Below are 20,058 nucleotides of genomic sequence, written 5' to 3' on the forward strand. Positions count from 1 at the left end.
GTTGAAGTCGCACGGCTTTCAGATCCTTCAAGTGTGAAAGAGGCCTAAACTGCGTAACAATTGTAATATGGGAAAGGTCTTACAACTTTAACCGCTTTCCGATCGCCCTCCGCAGATTTACTGCGGCAGGCTGGCTCGGCTGCGCAAACTGAAGTAGGGGTATGTCGGCTCCTGGGAGCGGTCCTGGGGGCAAGCTCGCGCCACTGGTGGCACGCGCCCACTCCCACTAGGCAGCACCGATTGGCACCGGGCACCTCGCGATCCTTCTCTGCTGAGAGAGAAGGATGGTCAGTTGTTGTAAACACAGCTGACCTTTCTTCTCTGGAATGATCACAGAGCTCCTGTGATCCATCTATATAGGAACACAGGTCTCTATGGTCATTTCACAAGTCCCTCCCCCCACAGTTAGAAAACACTCCCCTTGGGACACATTTATCCCTTTGATGGCCCCTAGGTTAACCCCTTCCCTGCCAGTGTCATTATTACAGTAACAGTGCATATTTTTAGCACTGGTTACTGTAGTAATGTCACTGGTCCCCCCAAAAGTGTCAAAAATGTCAGTCAGGGGTCCGATCTGTCACTGCAATGTCGCAGTCCCGCAAAAAATTGCAGATCGCCGCCATTACTAGAAAAAAAAAATATATATATAAAATGACATAAATCTTTCCCCTAGTTTGTAGACGAGATAACTTTTGTGCAAACCAATCAAAATATACTTATTCCGATTTTTTTTACCAAAAATATGTAGCAGAATACAAATTGGCCTAAAAGGATGAAAAATTTGATTTTTAATTTCATTGGGAAGGTTATATAGCGTCGCACGACCGCACAATTGTCCGTTAAAATAACGCAGTGCAAAATCGCAAAAAATGGCCTGGTCATTAAGGGGGTAAACCCTTCCGGTCCAGAACTGGTTAAAGGGATCTAGGACAAAAAAAAAAGTTCATAAACTAATAGTCGCATTATCTGGTTACAATAGCGAGACGAGCAAAGTGTTAAAACAAAAGAGACCGCCTTCTGTTGGGTTTGCATAGTCAGATTTAATCAGAGGAGCTACTGAAGAGATTGATTGTTACAGCAGCACATTACAGCACAGACTGTAGAAAACGCCACCGGCGCTGGAGGTTTGGATCCGCAGACTGGCAAGTCCGCTCCTAAATGTAGAGACGCAGAGTGGGCGGAGAATCGACCTCCATGCACAATGAATCCCGATTTGTAGTACCGATATATAAAACATGGAGAGTCTGAACCAGCAGGGTAATCATCGTCTGCAAACTCTGGCAGCTTCTCCCTCACTTCCTGGCCTGGTCATAGTTTGCGTTAAACCAGCTACACGTCTCCTGGACCGCTGCAGAGTTAAATAAAAAAACATTTTAGAAGCCTAAAAAAGTAAAAAACAACAACGCTGTAAACAATTTTTGTATCATTTTCAAAACGGTGAGTTTACAGTTTTTGATTGGTTGAGCCGGATGTACTTGTGTCTTTTTTCAACCTCACTATGTAACTGGGAGGAGTTAGAACTTTTTAGTTTTAGGTCAGGTTTCACCTTGTATATGGAATCTGCACAGCAGTTTACAGATGTGTATTTACCACCCACCGGCACCCCCTAAAGGATAAAAAAGGACTCACCTTGGTTAAAGGGGGTAAACTTGAAGTCGGGGAGGTATTTCCTCAGCTTGCTGTTACTTGCTGTTTTTTTAAACTGCCCATCGGACTTTGTGCTGTCAAACTGAATGTGAAGTTAAGAGAAATCAATGGCAATAAAAATAGCATTTGGTTTCCATGGATAACAAGGGAATCAGAGAAGCCTGTATCTGATGTTTATTTTTTTATTTTACTTCCCTGGTTCCCCATTCAGTCCCCTCCTCACGCAATGCCTATTCCTTCCTTCCTCTTCTATAGAACCAAAACCCTCCCTGCTCATTTTCTCCCCACTTGCCATCCCCATTTCATCCTTGCTCCCATCCCATCCTCAACCAGTCTCCTTTCCTATTCCTTTCTCATACAATCCCCTCTCCCAATCCCTTCTTCCCCAGGACAAAAACCCTCCCGGCTATCCCTATTTCACCCCCATCTTCCCCCATTCCGTCCCTACCCAGTCTTCTTCCTTTTTCTTGTCCCCACCAAGTCTCCTCTTCCCCGTCCCCACCCAGTCTCTTTCCTCATTCCCTGTCCCCACCAAGTCTTCTCTTTCCCGTCCCTACCCAGTCTCTTCCCCCATTCCGTCCCCACCCAGTCTTCTTCCTTTTTCTTGTCCCCACCAAGTCTCCTCTTCCCCGTCCCCACCCAGTCTCTTTCCTCATTCCCTGTCCCCACCAAGTCTTCTCTTTCCCGTACCCACCCAGTCTCTTCCCCAATTCCGTCCCCACCCAGTCTCTGCCCCCAATTCCCATCCCCACCCAGTCTCTTTTCTTTTCCCTGTCCCCGCCCAGTCTCTTTTCTTTTCCCTGTCCCCACCAAGTCTCCTCTTCCCCATCCCTGTCCCCACCAAGTCTTCTCTTCCCCGTCCCCACCCAGTCTCGTCCCCCCATTCCCATCCCCACCTAGTCTCTTCCCCCATTCCCGTCCCCACCCACTCTCTTCCCCCCATTCCCGTCCCCACCTAGTCTCTTTCCTTTTCCCTGTCCCCACCAAGTCTCCTCTTCCCCGTCCCAACCCAGTCTCTTTCCTCATTTCTGTCCCTACCAAGTCTCCTCTTTCCCGTCCCCACCCAGTCTTTTTCCTCATTTCTGTCCCCACCAAGTCTCCTCTTTCCCGTCCCCACCCAGTCTCTTCCCCAATTCCGTCCCCACCCAGTCTCTGCCCCCAATTCCGTCCCCACCCAGTCTTTTTCCTTTTTCTTGTCCCCACCAAGTCTCCTCTTCCCCGTCCCCACCCAGTCTCTTTCCTCATTCCCTGTCCCCACCAAGTCTTCTCTTCCCCGTCCCCACCAAGTCTCTTCCCCAATTCCCGTCCCCACCCAGTCTCTTTTCTTTTCCCTGTCCCCGCCCAGTCTCTTTTCTTTTCCCTGTCCCCACCAAGTCTCCTCTTCCCCATCCCTGTCCCCACCAAGTCTTCTCTTCCCTGTCCCCACCCAGTCTCGTCCCCCATTCCCGTCCCCACCTAGTCTCTTCCCCCATTCCCGTCCCCACCCACTCTCTTCCCCCCATTCCCATCCCCACCCACTCTCTTCCCCCCATTCCCATCCCCACCTACTCTCTTCCCCCCATTCCCATCCCCACCTACTCTCTTCCCCCCATTCCCATCCCCACCTAGTCTCTTTCCTTTTGCCTGTCCCCACCAAGTCTCCTCTTCCCCGTCCCAACCCAGTCTCTTTCCTCATTTCTGTCCCCACCAAGTCTCCTTTTTCCCGTCCCCACCCAGCCTCTTTCCTCATTTCTGTCCCCATCAAGTCTCCTCTTTCCCGTCCCCACCCAGTCTCTTCCCCAATTCCGTCCCCACCCAGTCTCTGCCCCCAATTCCGTCCCCACCCAGTCTCTGCCCCCAATTCCGTCCCCACCCAGTCTCTGCCCCCATTCCCGTCCCCACCCAGTCTCTGCCCCCATTCCCGTCCCAACCCAGTCTCTTTCCTCATCCCTGTCCCCACCAAGTCTCCTCTTCCCCGTCCACACCCAGTCTTATCCCCCCATTCCCGTCCCCACCTATTCTCCTCCGCCATCTCGACCTTCGCAAGCCCCCAACCTCTCCCTCTGAACTAACTCACATCCCTTCCTCCACTTGCTCATCCAATCCTTCAACCCACCCCCACATTCCCCCACAACCCTCCCCATCTAAGATCCTCCCCTTATCCCTTCTCATTTCTATCCACCTCCCTCCACACCCCCTTCATCTGCCCTTGTTGTGCAAAACACACATAAGGATACAATCACTTCTCCCTTAAAGTCCATGCCAGCTACGATACTCTCCGCAGCTTCCTTTATAGACACTTCATCTTCTTCTCCCACTGGAAGACATAGAAATACCATCACGATCGAAGGTGATCACTCACATTCTGTTCTAGAGGATTTAATTCTTTCATAAAATCCAAATGAAAAATGCAAACATTTGCTGTGAAAGTTTTCATGGAACGGGACATTAAAGCAAACCTGTCACTTTGTCTATTAAGGACAAAACGACGGGTCAATCAGAAGGATCCCCTTCCAGTGGAAGCTTTCTATCCCAGCGCTCCCCCACCACCGCCACATTTCACCTACCAGAGGTAAGGTTAGTTACAAATGAAAAGGATGCGATCTTCGCACCTGGAGGAAAATAAAAAAAGGTTTACCCTTCAAAAACTGAAAGGCTTCTTTACAGTAAGAGCTGTAAAAATGTGGGAGCAGACATCAACAGTAGCTAGTTCTAGCCAACTCTGTACTGTGGGTTTAGAAAAAAAAAAAAAAAAGCTTGATGTGTTTCTAAAGTCACAGAATATACTGGATACTTATTAGAGGGAATACATTGGATATTGTTGATCTAGAATGTATTTACTATCATTTGTCTTTTGGTTAAATCTAATGGACTGGTTACATAGTCAAGTTGGAAAAAACAAAAAAAAAAAAAAAAAACTGTCTGTATTGGGAACGATATAGTAGAAAATGTATTTATTTTTTATTTCCTGCAATGCAAAGATAAAGACATCATCTCACCTGAAAGGATGATGGGGTCCACCTCATTATATTCCCGCAACACCCAGATAAAGAGTCTGGCCAGATCCTGGAAAAGTCACCCAGAACAACAAAAAAACTAGAGAGTCAGTCTAAATCGGTGGAATTAAAAGGGACATGCTAATCATTTATAATTTAACTGTCTGCGGACATATGTGGGTCTCATTTTATAAAAAAATATCACCAACTTTAAAATTGATGTTGACCCACCCAGGTTACAAAGTACATGTGACATGGGCATGTTTGAGCCGAGTTATGCAATTAAAGCACATCTATATGGTGGTTTGTGTTGGCTGTGGCTCCACCCTATGCTGAAGCCCAATTTACGGGCTTCAGCATGTACCCACCAGCCCTTCCCCTTTCTCCTCGATGTACTTTGTGTTGTGATTCATGTCGACTACCTGATTCTCTGCATGTCACAGAAGAAGCCAGGGACATGTTAGCTGGTGCAAGTTAACATTCATCATGACTTTATATTTGTGCTGACTAGCCTCCTCTCCCTGCTGCATTAATGGCACTCATCTCCAACATATATCTGTTGTCAGAGGGGAACACTGTCACAGCTCCCACTCCACTGTGTACACCGCCTGTCACCGCTTCCTCTCCACTGTATGCGCCACCCATCACCGCCCCCCACTCCACTGTGTGCCACGCCCATCACCGCCCCCACTCCACTGTGTGCCACGCCCATCACCGCCCCCACTCCACTGTGTGCCACGCCCATCACCGCCCCCACTCCACTGTGTGCCACGCCCGTCACCGCTCCATCTCCACTCTGTGCCACGCCGGTCACCGATCCCTCTCCACTGTGTGCCACGCCTGTCACCGATCCCTCTCCACTGTGTGCCACCCCTGTCACAGCTCCCTCTCCACTGTGTGCCACCCCTGTCACCGCTCCTCCTCCACTGTGTGCCACCCCTGTCACCGCTCCTTCTCCACTGTGTGCCACCCCTGTCACCGCTCCTTCTCCACTGTGTGCCACCCCTGTCACCGCTCCTTCTCCACTGTGTGCCACCCCTGTCACCGCTCCTTCTCCACTGTGTGCCACCCCTGTCACCGCTCCTTCTCCACTGTGTGCCACCCCTGTCACCGCTCCTTCTCCACTGTGTGCCACGCCATTGCACCTCTCCTCTGTGTATGCCACCTGTCACTGCTCCCTTACCTGCAGGGGTGGGCACTGCTGACCATGCTTGCTCAGCAAGCACAGCACAGATCAGAACCGCACCAAGTGCTACATGCCCTTTATTCCCTGGGAAATTCAACAACCTTCTCAAGTTTATCTTCGAGTGTATGTATAAAGAAACAAAAACAAAAAAAACCAAAAAACAAACATTTAGTACACCTCCCCAACCAATACATGTATATTCCCCCATGTTTTATCTCTTTAAACATTCTGAAAGTACAGAAAAATAATTGTGCCAGAAATATAGCGTGCTCCTGCCTTCCTCTGTGACATGACAATACAATTTGTTTTTGGCTCTGAATTCCAAAGCACATGGTGTCAGCCCTGCCTACTTTATTTCGGATGGATTATAAAAAAACACAGACCTCTCCATAACTCCTCCTTGTGAATGCCAAAAGATCATAAGACAAGAAGCTGCAGCCAACACAGAAGCACACATGACAAACCTGCTGAATCTAGTTGCCAGGTGAGGTCAAGATAAACTAAAACAGACTTTCTGACTTGCCCGGTCTCCTGGGTGACATTATTTTACTTCTATAACTGAATAAAGATTATTATGTGGATTTATCTTGAAGTAGTTTACTAATTTTACAGAATATTCTCCAGTGAGCGAGCTTTGGTTTAGACCATCATCTGAGTAATTGCATTTATTACAGAAGGTGTCTCACCAGTGAATAAATGAACTGCCGTCGCGGTTTCCCGGTGCCCCAGATAGCCAACGGAGTTCCGTTTTCTGAAATAAAAAAAACACACAGAATTTTATTTGTAATGTGGCGTTGGGTTTCCTGATGTCACACAAAAGCTCAGCAACAGCCAGCGGAAGCGATGTAGTGCTGGTCAGGGCAGACAGTGGGATGTTAGAGCTTAAGTTTAATCTGTTCATATTTTGCACCCTTCTCCCCAACAAAATGATCCCGCTCTGTGCTTCTATATGCAATGCAGGCAGATCATGGCTGGTGGGAGGGGCCGGCGGAGTGCTGTACAGTAAAACCTTGGATTGCGAGGATAATTTGTTCAGGAAACATGCTTGTAATCCAAAGCACTCTTATATCAAAGTGAATTTCCCCATAAAAAATAATGGAAACTCAGATGATTCGTTCCACAAGTCCTTCAGTTTATAGTCTATATACAAAGATTATAGCAATGTGATTGGTTGTGTAACCATAAAATGTCCATCCACAATATGCAGCCTTCCCAAGGGGATTAGAAGCAAAATCTAGCAGAGCTACAGAATATAAGAGAGATGAGAGGCGCCTCTAAGTGTAGCAATATGGTTACATTTAATGAAGGTTCAACTCACATGGTAGATGATTAAAATAGGCACACCTAAATATGCCGGCATCCGGAGTAAAGCTGTCCACATAGACCATCTTCTGAACCACCGACTCTCACCACTGTCAGTCTGCAATCCTGACCGGGAAGAATAGCCTGCAGTAGAGTGATCTGAAAGTGAGGCTTTGAATCACTCGTGGAGTGCAGCGGGGAAGGGATGATGAAGATGGCTGTGCAGAGGATGCTTTACCCCGGATGCCTGCATACTTAGATGCGCCTGTTTTAATCATCAACCATGTGAGTTGCTAAATATTGAACCTTCATTAAATGTAACCATACTGCTACACTTTAGAGGCTCCTCTCTTCTTTTTTTTATACATGACGCTATTTGTATATCAAGACATCGCTTGTATATCAAGTCAAAATTTATTTAAAAAATTTGCTTGTCTTACAAAGCGCTCTTAAAAGCGGTTGTAAACCCGAAAAAAAAAAAAAAAAAACCTGCAAGACAAAAAGGCATAATGAGCTAGTATGCATCGCATACTAGCTGATTATGAATTACTTACCTTAGAACGAAGCCCCGACACGGACCCCCGGACATCGATGCGGGCGCTGCCATGATCCCTCTGCGTCTCTTCCGGTTTCGGCGGCTCCGGCGCTGTGATTGATTTTCCGGCAAGCTCCCGGCAAGGAAACCTGAAGGTCCCCCCGGACCTTCAGAGCGCATGCGCCGCTCGCGTGAGCGGCAGCATGCACTGCAAATATCTCCTAAACCGTGCCGGTTTAGGAGATATTAATTGTACCTACAGGTAAGCCTTATTATAGGCTTACCTGTAGGTAAAAGTGTCAAAAAGCTGGATAGTACCGCTTTAAACCAAGTTACTCTCAAACCAAGGTTTTAATGTACATGGTTTCCTGAAAACATCCCAGCAACCTGCCTCAGTACTTCTCTCAGGAGTCCTCAGCCCTGATGCAAGTAGTGGGCTGGCTCTTTGGAGGAGGTATGCCAACATTAAAACAGCCACCGAAAATTATTGGCTGAAAATAGGTTTATCAGCGTTTTGCCGATAGAAAGAAAAAAAAAAAAAAAAAAAAGGGTGCCGATAATGGATGTTGCGTCCCGTTGACTTCAAAAAGCAAAAAGGGCTGCCACAATAATTAAAAATTTAGATTTTAGTTTTTACAACTGTCCGTTTCAGGTTTCGGCCAAGTGCATCCTGAATTTTCGGTTTGGAAATTTTCATTTCGGTGCACCACTAAATGAAAATGGGGAGCTCCACTGACAGTCAGTCTGGGGAGGAAAAAGCTAGATGATGCTGGACGTCCTCCAGCCAAGCTAGGGACCTATAAAAAAAAGTCACTACAAGGGGACTATGGATACCAATTTCCCTCACAAGGGGCACCAACAATCCCCCCCAAACACAGACAGCAGCAAGCCTCACGTTTGGCCAGATACACCTTGTGGATGAGCCCCGGCAGGACATGTCCATCCTCTATGTTAAAGTTGTCATGTGGGCCGAAGACGTTGGTGGGGATGACGGAGGTGAACTTGCAGCCGTGCTGCTCATAGTACGCCCTGGGGAGAAGAGAGAAGAGGAAGAGGGGACGTCATTATATTGTATACCGATATCCATGAATAATAAAGTGTTAGTAAACCTCAGACATGAAATATGAGCAAAGCTTATCTCTCTATAGTATGTACTTGTCTCAGTCCAGAGCACTAAGTGTCATTTCTGTTTGCTGCTCCCTTCCTCTGCTATCTGCATGAGTCACTTCTGACAAGTTTTCCTGACACCAAGAGAAACAAGGTGACAGAGGACAGAGTTCCAGCACACAGCCTGTGATTGACAGCCTCAGGCTGCATTTTATCGCAGTGCACCGTACAGGACTGCATGTCACCGTACAGCAGCACAGCACATCACGCTGCTTGCACAGTGACATGCATGAGGTGTACTTCTGCACACTGCAAATAAAGTGAAAAAAAAAAAAAAGGGGGGGGGGGGGTCAAGCTGTGCGATACTAAAATCGTGCACCACACTGCCCCCTACCGCAGCCAAAAAGGACAGCAGCCTACCTATCCGATTCTGCAACCTGGAAGTGACCTACCCTATCAGATTCTGCAACCTGGAAGTGACGTACGTACTAGAACATCTTATTGCGCATGCGCCATGCGTTTCAACATGGCTGCTATGCGTTCCAATAGCTTTCCTAATATGACATTTATTTTAGCAGTAAACTCACCTTATTGACTGAATCACAGTATTACATTTCTATTATTAGAATATTCTAGTAAATATAGCGAGAAACCTGCAGGTAGAAGGTGGCGACGGCCATCTTGGCACACCCCACAATGCTCAGCGACAAACTGATTATGCAGTTATTTTAGTCTGTAAGGTGAGTTTACTGCTAAAATAAATGTAAAATTCAAGACTTGCGTGGATGTAAGACGATGTCCGCCGCTGCTTCGTGTTCTGTCACATTAGGAAAGCTATTGGAACGCATAGCGGCCATGTTGGAACACATAGTGCATGCGCAGCAAGTGGTTCTTGTCCAAACGTCACTTCCGGTTGCAGAATCTGATAGGTAGCGATATTCTGACAGAACACCGGCTCTAGCTGTGATTTTGAACCAAGCCCCCGTCATCCATATTTTTGGTCTGATTTTTATCTTTGTATATAAAATGCACCATTTATCTATCCGATCCATTTTAAATTCTAAACCTTTCATCCATGCTACATATATGTTTGGTAAAAAAAAAAAAAAAAAAAAAAAAAAAAAAAAAAAAATCACAAAAAGCGTATTTTGATTGGTTTGCGCAAAAGTTATTGCGTTTACTAACTAAGGGAAAGATTTTTGTAATTTTTTTTTTTTTTTTTTAACGAGTAATGGCGGCAATCTGCGATTTTTTTTGCGGGATTGCGACATTGGGGCGGACAGATCGGACCCTTGACTGACATTTTTGACACTTTTGGGGGTACCAGTGACATTACTGCAGTAATCAGTGCTATACATATACACTGTTACTGTAAAAATGACACTGGCAGGGAAGGGGTTAACTTCATTTGAGAAGGAGGGGCTGTGTGTGTCCCTAGGGGCGTGTTTCTAACTGTGATTGGATGTGGCTACTAGTGTAAGAACAGTGATTTACGGTCCTACATAGCAGAACCGTGTGATCTCCATTCTTACACAGGGGAGAATGACAGGCGGCTGTGTTTACATTAGCCGCCTGCCTTTTTCCCGCTGTAACGGACGATCGCGAGTGACCGGCGGACATCAGGCCCGCCGGGCACAGGGTCTGAGCGAGCGGGAGCGTGCCTCCAGCGGCGCACGTTCGCTCCCTAGAGCCACACAGGCTAGCGACGTAGTACTACGTCACTTTGCCTGTGAAGGGCTGACTGCCGACGTAAATAGTCGTTAGGCAGTCGGCAAGTGGTTAAGGGGGTGTGGCAGGGGGTGTGTCCTATGCCTACATACTTTTGCTAATAGGTGTACCTCGTTCCCATCTCAGAAAGTTGGGAAGTATGCTAGAAGTTTGTTTGGGCCAAGCTGGCACAAACCATTTCCTACACTAAGGCCCCTTTCATACAATCAGACCGATCGGGTCCGCCTGTCCGATTTTCAGGTGGACCCGATTCAAGCCACCATTCTCCTCTATGGGGAGGTGGATTGTTTGCCAACACCCACCTGGCATCTGATCCGACAAGATCCGCTGAAAACAGACAAATGGTGATGTGTTCACTAGCCGCCCAGCGGGTCGGATCGATTGAAAACAGACAGGCGGTCCATTTTCATTGGATCTCCCCATAGAGGAGAGCGGGACTCTGATAGGTCTGTCTCTGCACAGTAAGCGGAGGACCTGTCATCCGCCTGCTCAGCGGAAAACCAGAGGGGAGGAAGAAGAGCGAAGGAAAAGAGCGGAGAGGAGTAGACCAGAGGAAGATTTTTAATAAACTTCTCAAAACGTCTCCTGTCATTATTTACATACACTGCCTTTTATGGGGTGAATGGGTAGGGGTACAATCTACCCCATACCCATTTACATAGGGAGGGGGTCCGGGATCTGGGGGGGGGGCCCCATTGTTAAACGGGGCTTCCCGATTCCGATAAGCCCCCTGCCCACAACCACAGCCCAGGGTTGTCGGGAAGAGACCCCTTGTCCTCATCAACATGGGGACAAGGTGCTTTGGGGTGGGGGGGTGCAGAGCTCCCCCAGCCCCAAAGCACCCACCCCCCCATGTTGAGGGTGTGTGGCCTGGTATGGTCCAGTGGGGTGGGGCCGCTCGCTCGCCCCCTCCCCTTTCCTGAACTGCATGCTCAGATAAGGGTCTGGTATAGATTTGGGGGGGGGGGGGGCCCACGCCATTTTTTTTAGTGTGGGGCTCCCCTCAAAATCCATACCAGATCCGAAGGGCCTGGTTTGGAATCTGGGGGGGGACCCCCACGCCGTTTCTTTTCCCCCATTTTGGCGTGGAGTTCCCCCTCAAGATCCTCAGAACGCAAGTCGCACCACAAGTCGGATCATCCTGATCCGACTTGTGATGTGACTTCCATTCAAATCAATGGGCTGAAAGCCGTATCAAAGACGGCTCATAGGCGACCATTGATTTTGAATGGAGGCAGAAAATACGCTGCTAAAAGCCAACGTGGCCAAACATGCAATAATGCCAATGGAAAAAGCTACTAAAAGCACGTTTTTACAGATGCTTTTTCCTGGCGTTAGAAGTGGCTCTGCAGCTTGTTTTTCTGATGCCCCGTGTGCATGGGGCCTAAAAGATCTTATTCTGTAGAAACAATGTTGGGTTACACACAGATGAGTTGAGATTGCGCTGTATTCCGTTATAGTTATATGTATTGTATCCTCGGGTATATACAATATCCGATTAGCGACCACATAACTTCGTTACACTCAGTTACAGATAGCTGCCATAAGACCGGTATTCAACATCAAAGCACCGACGTTAAACCACGGCTGGCGGTCTTGAAGTGGTTAATAAAGTTGCAAAGACTTCAAACAAACTTCTTTCACATTGCCATTATGGGGGATTTTTTGTAGAATTTTGAGGAAAATAATGAATTGAATCCATTTTGGAAAAAGGCCGTAACATAACAAAATGTGGGAAAAGTGAAGCGCTGTGAATACTTTCCGGAACGCACTGTTTGTAGCGCCTCCAGTGCCCACAACTGGTTTACCATTTCACCCTCTTGGTGACGGCTACTGGAAAGGGTGCAGTAACTGAAGGATCAGCAGTCGGCACCCCTCCACATCTCATTCATCCAGTTACGGTTTGTGCTCGGTGGGTCCTGCATCTCCAAGCTCACCTGTTCTGGATGTCAATCATCCTCTTGGCGTAGGAATAACCAAAGTTGGAGCCATGGGGCGGTCCATTGTGAATCTGGGAAGGGAAGGAGATAGCGAATCAGCATAGAGCTGTAATTTATATATAGCATGGACCTCCACCTCCTGATCATATTACCACACACAGGTAAGGGGTTGCCTGATTACATTATCATATGCAGATGAAATTGTAAACAGAAATAGAATAGTACAGCTATGGTATGAAGCATCAAATAGCCCTTCCTGTACATCCCAGCGCTGGAACCCGGGCCTCGTATTGGAGGAATCAAGGAACAATTCTAGGCAACAAGTGACTCCAATTTGTGTTTTAACGCAAGATTTCCATGAACCTGAATTCCCTGTAATCCCTTCCAGTCAGGATCCAGAAAGCACCTCACAAGGTCACTGGGGGGGGGGGGGGTGTACCTTCTGAAACTTATGGTGTGTCCTGCTTCCTGAATCATCAATTACAATTAAAACTGCTTAGAAGCTGGAAGAAACCAACATCGGGGTACAGCATTCTACATGCTAGTAGTTTCCATCCCTCTAGCCCTATTCGAGGGATGCAGACACCCGAGGGTCTCCAGACATTGTCCTAGAGATGTGGCTTTTGACTATGAAGCTGGTATTTTATTTAAGAGATTTAAAGCGGAACTGCACTCTCTCCATCATGAACTATTTTAATCCTTAGTCTTGCTCTGATGAAGGGGGGAGGTCCGCTGAAACGCATCAGACTGGTATTATCATCCTTTTGAACTAGAGGAGTTCTATGATGGGCTTGTTTCTGGTCCCTAATTTTATACAATGCTATGATTGACACTGGCTTTGTGAATCTTGTATTATTATTTTTTTTATCCTAATAGGCGTTCGCACCCTTTGTTTTTTGGTTTTCTTATTGTAGCTGTGACTCATATTCAACATGGTAGCATCACTTCCAGCCCGAAACTGGAAGTGACATCATTTCTGATAACTGGAAATGGCATCATTTTTTTTTTTTTTGTTGACTTAGCGCCATTTTTTATATCCTTCTGATAGGACTTGTCCACACCGCACTGCTTGATAAATGTGGGTAAACCAAGGGAAAGGACGCTGCTCAAACCGACCTGATGTAGTCACAGTGTAGGGCCTTGGCTGACCCTGCTCTAGCCATGCCCCACTGACGCGTTTCGCCCAGGGCAAACAGAGCAGTGGCAGCAGAGGCCTATAATGGAACCTCAACCCACACTGTACTTGTGGACTTCCTTCAGTATACGGCTTCCACCCAGTTGTGAACATAGATACCAGATTTTCCCAGCCGCCCCCATACAAAGCTAGCCGGCAACTTAGCTTAGATTACAATAAAGGGAGTTCAATAAAGGGAGATCCGTACTGGAATCTACCTGTATTGAACAGTCACACAGAATGTATATACAGCATGGACCTCCCCCTCCTGATCAGATTACCTCACACAGGTCAGGGGTTGCCTGATTACATCATACGCAGATTAAATTGTATACAGAAACAGAATTAACCTGAACTAATTATCTAGCCATCTGGACAGAAACAATGTGAGGTCATTAACATTTAACAATGGAACAGACAGACTTAACACAATCCACATCACACCTCAATGGACAGACAATAGGACAAGACTGCCAGTTATAGTCTGTTCGTCTCCTACATTGAAGTACATGGAATACACATCTAAAGCATTGCTATGATTATTTAGTAGTCAGACTTCATGGCAACAGGCTATAGGTCTTACAGTGTAAAGTGGGATCAAATCTTCATATTTCTTGAGAGATGTTGTTGATAAAGATTACTCTCCAATTTGAAGTTATCCAAACCATTTTCTCAGTGTCCATTAAGTGGGTCTTTCACTCCCAGTGACGGTGAGTACCATCACAAGGCCATACACCATGTGACAGGTTGGCTTTCCCTCGGTTTCCTCACACTTCTAAATTGGTGCCCTCGGATGCCCGCTCCCAAGCTCTGAGTACCGGTGGGGAGTTCCTGAAGCCTCCGGCTTGGAGCAGTGCTACAAGCCTTCAGGACCACGATGCTTGATGAAGTCACCATTTGGTGCCGAAACATGTTGTGTTCTATGCACTGTTGTTTCCCAGTCACACTTAGATGGAAGTTTAACTACTTGCCACCCAGGCCAATTCTGACACTTCTCTCCTACATTAAAGGGACGGGGGGGGGGGCTATCCCTCCAATCAGCTCTCTGGGCTCTCCTCACTGAGCTCAGCAGAGTGTGATTTCATCCCTCCGCCCCCTGTTTTTTTTTTTTTACAATGATAATTCTGGACTTTGAATGAATGTAGACAAGAGAAGACTGCAGATAAACAGGTACAACTTATGTAGGAGGATTTGTTTAATCTCTTTGTTGTACCTGAGGCCAGTCACTTCACTGGGTATATGGAAGGGTTTTTTACCTCAATGCATTATATGCATTAGAGCAGTGATGGCGAAGCTTGGCACTCCAGATGTTTTGGAACTACATTTCCCATGATGCTCATGCACTCTGCAGTGTAGTTGAGCATCATGGGAAATGTAGTTCCAAAACATCTGGAGTGCCAAGGTTCGCCATCACTGCATTAGAGTATAGAAACCTTCGGCTGCCGGAGGATCTCTCCCCCCCCCGCCCCCATACTTACCTAAACCTGATCTCGATTCAGCAATAAGCACAAGAGCAGCGACTCTCCCGGCTCTGTCCCTCCTCACTGGGCAGATTGATAGCAGAGGGAGCCATTGGATCCCACTCCTTTCAACCAAATCCTATGATGAGCATTGTAAAGCTGGTGCAAAATGAATAAAATACTGCCCAATTATTTAATTAGCTAAGGGGAGAAAGGGAAGAAGGAGTTAAAGTAGAGCTGATTGGGGTAAACTACGGGTTAATAAAAAAGGACTTCGGAACAATTTTTTTTATTTTTTCAAAAATAAAATATATACAGTATACATTGTTTTTCTCATCAGATTGTTTTAAAGGGAATGTAAAAGGCAGAAGGTGCATTCTATGCATTAACCACCTTAAGACCGGAAGGATTTACCCCCTTAATGACCAGGCCCTATTTTGCGATTCTGCACAGTGTTAATTTAATGGACAATTGTGCGGTTGTGCGACGCTGTACTCAAATAAAATCGATGTCCTTTTTTTCCCCACAAACAGAGCTTTCTTTTGGTGGTATTTGGTCACCTGTGCAATTTTTTTTTTTTTGCGCTATAAACAAAAAAAAGAGCAACAATTTTGAAATAAAAAACAATATTTTCACTTTCTGCTATGACATTCCCAAAAATAAATAAATAAAAATTTAAAAATCAAAAATTTGACATTTTAGGCCAATTTGTTTTCTGCTACATATATTTGGTAAAAAAAAAAAAAAAAAAAAAAATCACAATAAAGCGTATTTTGATTGGTTTGTGCAAAAGTTATCACGTCTACAAACTACGGGAAAGATGTCATTTTTATTTAACCACTTGCTGACCGCACGCCGCAAATGTACGGTGGCAGTCTGGCTCTCCCAGGCAAAGTCCCGTACATGTACGGCCCTCGCCTGGGAGGAGCTAGGTGGCAATCGCGCGCCGCTGGAGGGGGAAGCTAGTGCGTGTGGCAGGCGGCTCCGATGGCCGCCGGCCACTCGCGATCTCCCGCCGCTGACAGATGTCATGTGATCCTTCTATATAGGATTACATGTCTCTGTGATGACTTCACAAGCCACACCCTCCCACAGTTAGAATCACGCCCCTAGGGACACATTTAACCCCTTAATCACCCATACTGTTAACCCCTTCCCTGCCAGTGTCATTTTTACAGTGACAGTGCATATTTTTAGTAGTAATGTCACTGGTACCCCCAAAAGTGTCAAAAATATCACATAATCACACACATAATAAAAATGACATAAATCTTTCCCATAGTCAGTAAACGCAATAACTTTTGCTCAAAATACGCTTATTGTGATTTATTTTTACCAAAAATATGTAGCAGAAAAATTGGCCTAAAAATGTTAAAAAAAAATAGATTTTTATATTTTTTTTCTTGAGAATTTCATATAAAAGAATGTGAAAAATATTGGTATTTTTTCAAAATTGTTTCTCTTTTTTTATAACAAAAAAAAAAAAAAAAAAAAAAAACAAAAAAAAAAAACGCACAGGTGATCAAACACCACCAAAAGAAAGCTCTGTTTGTGGGGAAAAAAGGACGTAAATTTAGTTTAGGTACAGCATCGCACGACCGCGCAATTGTCCGTTAAAGTAACGCACTGCCGAATTGCAAAATAGGGCCTGGTCATTGAGCAGCCAAATCCTCCGGTCTTAAAGTGGTTAATTTATTTATTTTTTTTTAATAGTAATGGTGGCGATCTGCAATTTTTAGCCCTACAGATCAGCTTCCCCTCTCACGAATCACCGCTTGCTCCCAAGGAGCGACGTATGGGTACGCCGATTCGCGCAGCCGAGCCAGCCTGCCGCAGTATATCTGTGTCCTTTGACAATGTTTTTTGGGCATGTGTAGCACACCCAGTGTCTACTACTGCTTAAAGACCCCCCCCTGTGGGTCAACTTAGATGGGCGTCAAAGAATTTACAATTCAGATATTGAATATAGTCTTGGTGCCCGAAGCCTCTAACAATTCCCGGAGCTCCGCGGTAAACATCCCTATGTGAGATCACCCTTCTACAATCGGATATGATAAAATACACTTACCATGGTCTCGTCGATGGGGTAGGTGGTCTTGTCAGGGAAGATGCAGGTAGAGAGACAGGAGACCACCTTCTCCACCCCTAACTCATACGCTGAGTGCAGGATGTTGTCGTTAATATGGAGATTGTTCCTCTGGAATGGAGGAGGGGGGGGAACATGTTAGGGGAAGGACACATTTTTGGACTCACTGACCAATCACTTACTGCTTTACCCCCATCAAAGTATCTGATATTTTAATAAAATAAACAAAAAAATTACATGAAATGGGTTTCATATTCTGCAACAGGAAATCCAGAAAATTTAAATGTTGGGGGGCTCCTTTGCTTCGTCGCATACAACACTGGGTAAGTACTTGGCAATTCTGCCGTTCCACTTCAGAGAAATACTCTTCCCTTTCATTCTGCCCACACTAGAAGCAGCTCCATACTAGCGCGGTTCGTTTACGTCTTTCAGGACGCTGTGCCGGCACACGGCATGCCTGTACTCCTGTGAGCAGATTCCTTCTGGTATGCCCCCCTTCATTGACAGCCGGCATACTGTTATAGATAGGGGTGTCTAGGGATTTCAATCATCCCTGCTGCCACGTCCCCCGTGTAGTTCCTGCTGTAACAAGGTTCTAGAGAGATCATTCATCCCTGCTGATGCGCCTGCTAAGCCCTTCATTCACATCCTGCACACTTCTTGTAGGTCGGAAGGGACGGTCTAAGGCAGGGGTCTCCAAAGGGCCAGATTGTGGTCTCTCAGACTTTAGAAGGGTTGGACTGTGGCCATTGAGAGTAGAAAATGCCCCAGCATCAGTGGGGTGGGAGTGGATCTCAATATCTCAGACTTGGTGGTCAGTAGGAAGAGTAGTGCCCCATCGTCGGGGTCAGTGGGAGAAGTAGCGCCCCCATCGTCAGGGTCAATAAGGAGGGGGGGGATAGCGGCCCATCATCGGGGTCAGTGGGGGGAAGTGTCCCATCGTCGGGGTCAGTGGGGGGGGGGGGGGATAGCTCCCCATCGTCAGGGTCAATAGGGAGGGGGGCGGGGAGAAATAGCGCCCCATTGTCAAGGTTAGTGGGGGGGATGAGAGAGTAGCGCCCCATCGTCGGGGGTCAGTAGGAGGGGGGGATAGCTCCCTGTTCTCTGGGTCAATAGGGCGGGGGGGGGGGGGGAGAGTAGCACCCCCATCGTCATGGTCAATGGGGGGGTTTGGAGAATAGTGCCTCGTCGTCGGGTCAGTGGAGGTGGAGGGGGGCGGAGGGGGTTTGGAGAATAGTGCCTCATCGTCGGGTCAGTGGAGGGGGGTTGGGGAGTAGCGCCCCATTGTCAGGGGTCAGTGGGTGGGGGGGGAAGCGCCCCATCATCGGGGGGGGGGGTTAATAGCGACCCGGTGGGGAGTCATGCCCCAGTGTTGGGGGGGGGGGGTCGTTGACAGGAGTCATGCCCGAGTGTTGGGGGGGGGGGGGGGTCGGTGACAAGGGTCATGCCCCAGTGTTGGGGGTCGGTGACAGGAATCATGCCCCATTGTTGGTGTAGAAGGAATAGTTCCTTGTATCAGTGGGAAGAATAGTGTCCCAAGGGCTTGATAAATGCAAGCAGAGGGCCACATTCAGTCCCCCGAGCCGTAGTTTGGAGACCCTTGCTGTATACTGTTAATGCATTTTCAAAAAACCATCTTCAAAAAAAGACATTATCTATATGAATTTTGATCAATATTCTATGCTCCCAGATAACTTGAACATACAGATGTTGTACACGATATCCGCCATGCCTTACCAAGAAATCCAGGTTATACTTCATATTCCGGAATAGTCCACCCACCATGGCTGCCAAGTGAATGACGTGGGTGGGTCTGTGCTTCTCGAACAATGCTCGGGTGTCTGCAGCGCTCCTGGGGAATAAGAAGTGGAGATTAGAGGAGCCGGTTAACAGAATGACACCAAATATAAAAAACTCATATCACCAGAAATATTGTAGGACTTAGGTCTCCTGACAGTGTAGACTAAAAAAGTACACAGTGAGGAAGTGCCAAGTTATGTATTGTACCTAAGCAGGGCCCTTAAAATCTCCCCTTTTGGAGTGCTTAGGTGCTTTCTGTGCCTAGGACATACTTGTTCGGTAGCCTCATAGCTGTATAGCTGCACTAGGAGATCATTTAAGGCACTGCTGTCTCCGTCTACTAATCTCACCAGATTTGAGGTTTGGTGATGTCACTACAGTGCTGCTCATTGTTTTCTCCTGGCTGGAGAGGAAGCTGTACCTGGGAGGAACTGCAGTGCAAAGATCTCCCTGCTTCGGTTTCCTCCATTCTGTGGATCTGTGCTTCCTCCACCAATGATTAGATCACTCTTCCTGCTCACTGTTCTCCTTCCTGAAGAGGAAACTGTACCCAAGGAGATACAGTGCAAAGATTTCCCTGCTTCACCTATTCTTTATCTGATTCTTTATCATTACCCCACCAGTCACCAGGGGAGAACCACTGACATGAGGAAACAAAGCCCTACTGCTTCAAAGATGGCCCTCTCCGTGGCCCTCCTGCGCAGCCTCTGGCTGCCTCCTGCACCAAATGCACAGTCTTTCACTGCCTCTTGCACTGCCTCCCGCTCCACCCGCGTAGTCTCCGGCCGCCTCCTAGACCAACTGCGCAGTCTCCGGCCGCCTCCTAGACCAACTGCGCAGTCTCCGGCCGCCTCCTAGACCAACTGCGCAGTCTCCGGCCGCCTCCTAGACCAACTGCGCAGTCTCCGGCCGCCTCCTAGACCAACTGCGCAGTCTACGGCCGCCTCCTAGACCAACTGCGCAGTCTACGGCCGCCTCCTAGACCAACTGCGCAGTCTACGGCCGCCTCCTAGACCAACTGCGCAGTCTACGGCCGCCTCCTAGACCAACTGCGCAGTCTACGGCCGCCTCCTAGACCAACTGCGCAGTCTTTGGCAGCCTCCTAGACCAACTGCGCA

The 20,058-nt window shown here is 47.2% G+C and overlaps 1 protein-coding gene across 1 annotated transcript in view; it reads right to left on the reverse strand.

The window, feature by feature from the left end:
• Positions 1–1,172: 1,172 nt before the first annotated feature.
• GFUS (GDP-L-fucose synthase) overlaps positions 1,173–20,058 on the reverse strand; it is a 29,223-nt gene continuing 10,337 nt past the window's right edge. Inside the window, exons 3-11 of the mRNA XM_082257467.1 lie at positions 18,878–18,992; positions 17,123–17,251; positions 12,418–12,491; positions 8,541–8,674; positions 6,495–6,559; positions 4,626–4,692; positions 3,864–3,943; positions 1,630–1,729; positions 1,173–1,348 (exon numbers count right to left, since the gene is read on the reverse strand). Of these exons, the coding sequence (XP_082113593.1) occupies positions 1,293–1,348; positions 1,630–1,729; positions 3,864–3,943; positions 4,626–4,692; positions 6,495–6,559; positions 8,541–8,674; positions 12,418–12,491; positions 17,123–17,251; positions 18,878–18,992 (820 nt within the window). The 3' untranslated portion in view covers positions 1,173–1,292. The remainder of the gene's footprint in view (positions 1,349–1,629; positions 1,730–3,863; positions 3,944–4,625; positions 4,693–6,494; positions 6,560–8,540; positions 8,675–12,417; positions 12,492–17,122; positions 17,252–18,877; positions 18,993–20,058) is intronic.

The sequence above is a fragment of the Pelophylax lessonae genome, assembly GCF_965119305.1.
Source record: "Pelophylax lessonae genome assembly, chromosome: 5".
Lineage (NCBI taxonomy): Eukaryota > Metazoa > Chordata > Amphibia > Anura > Ranidae > Pelophylax > Pelophylax lessonae.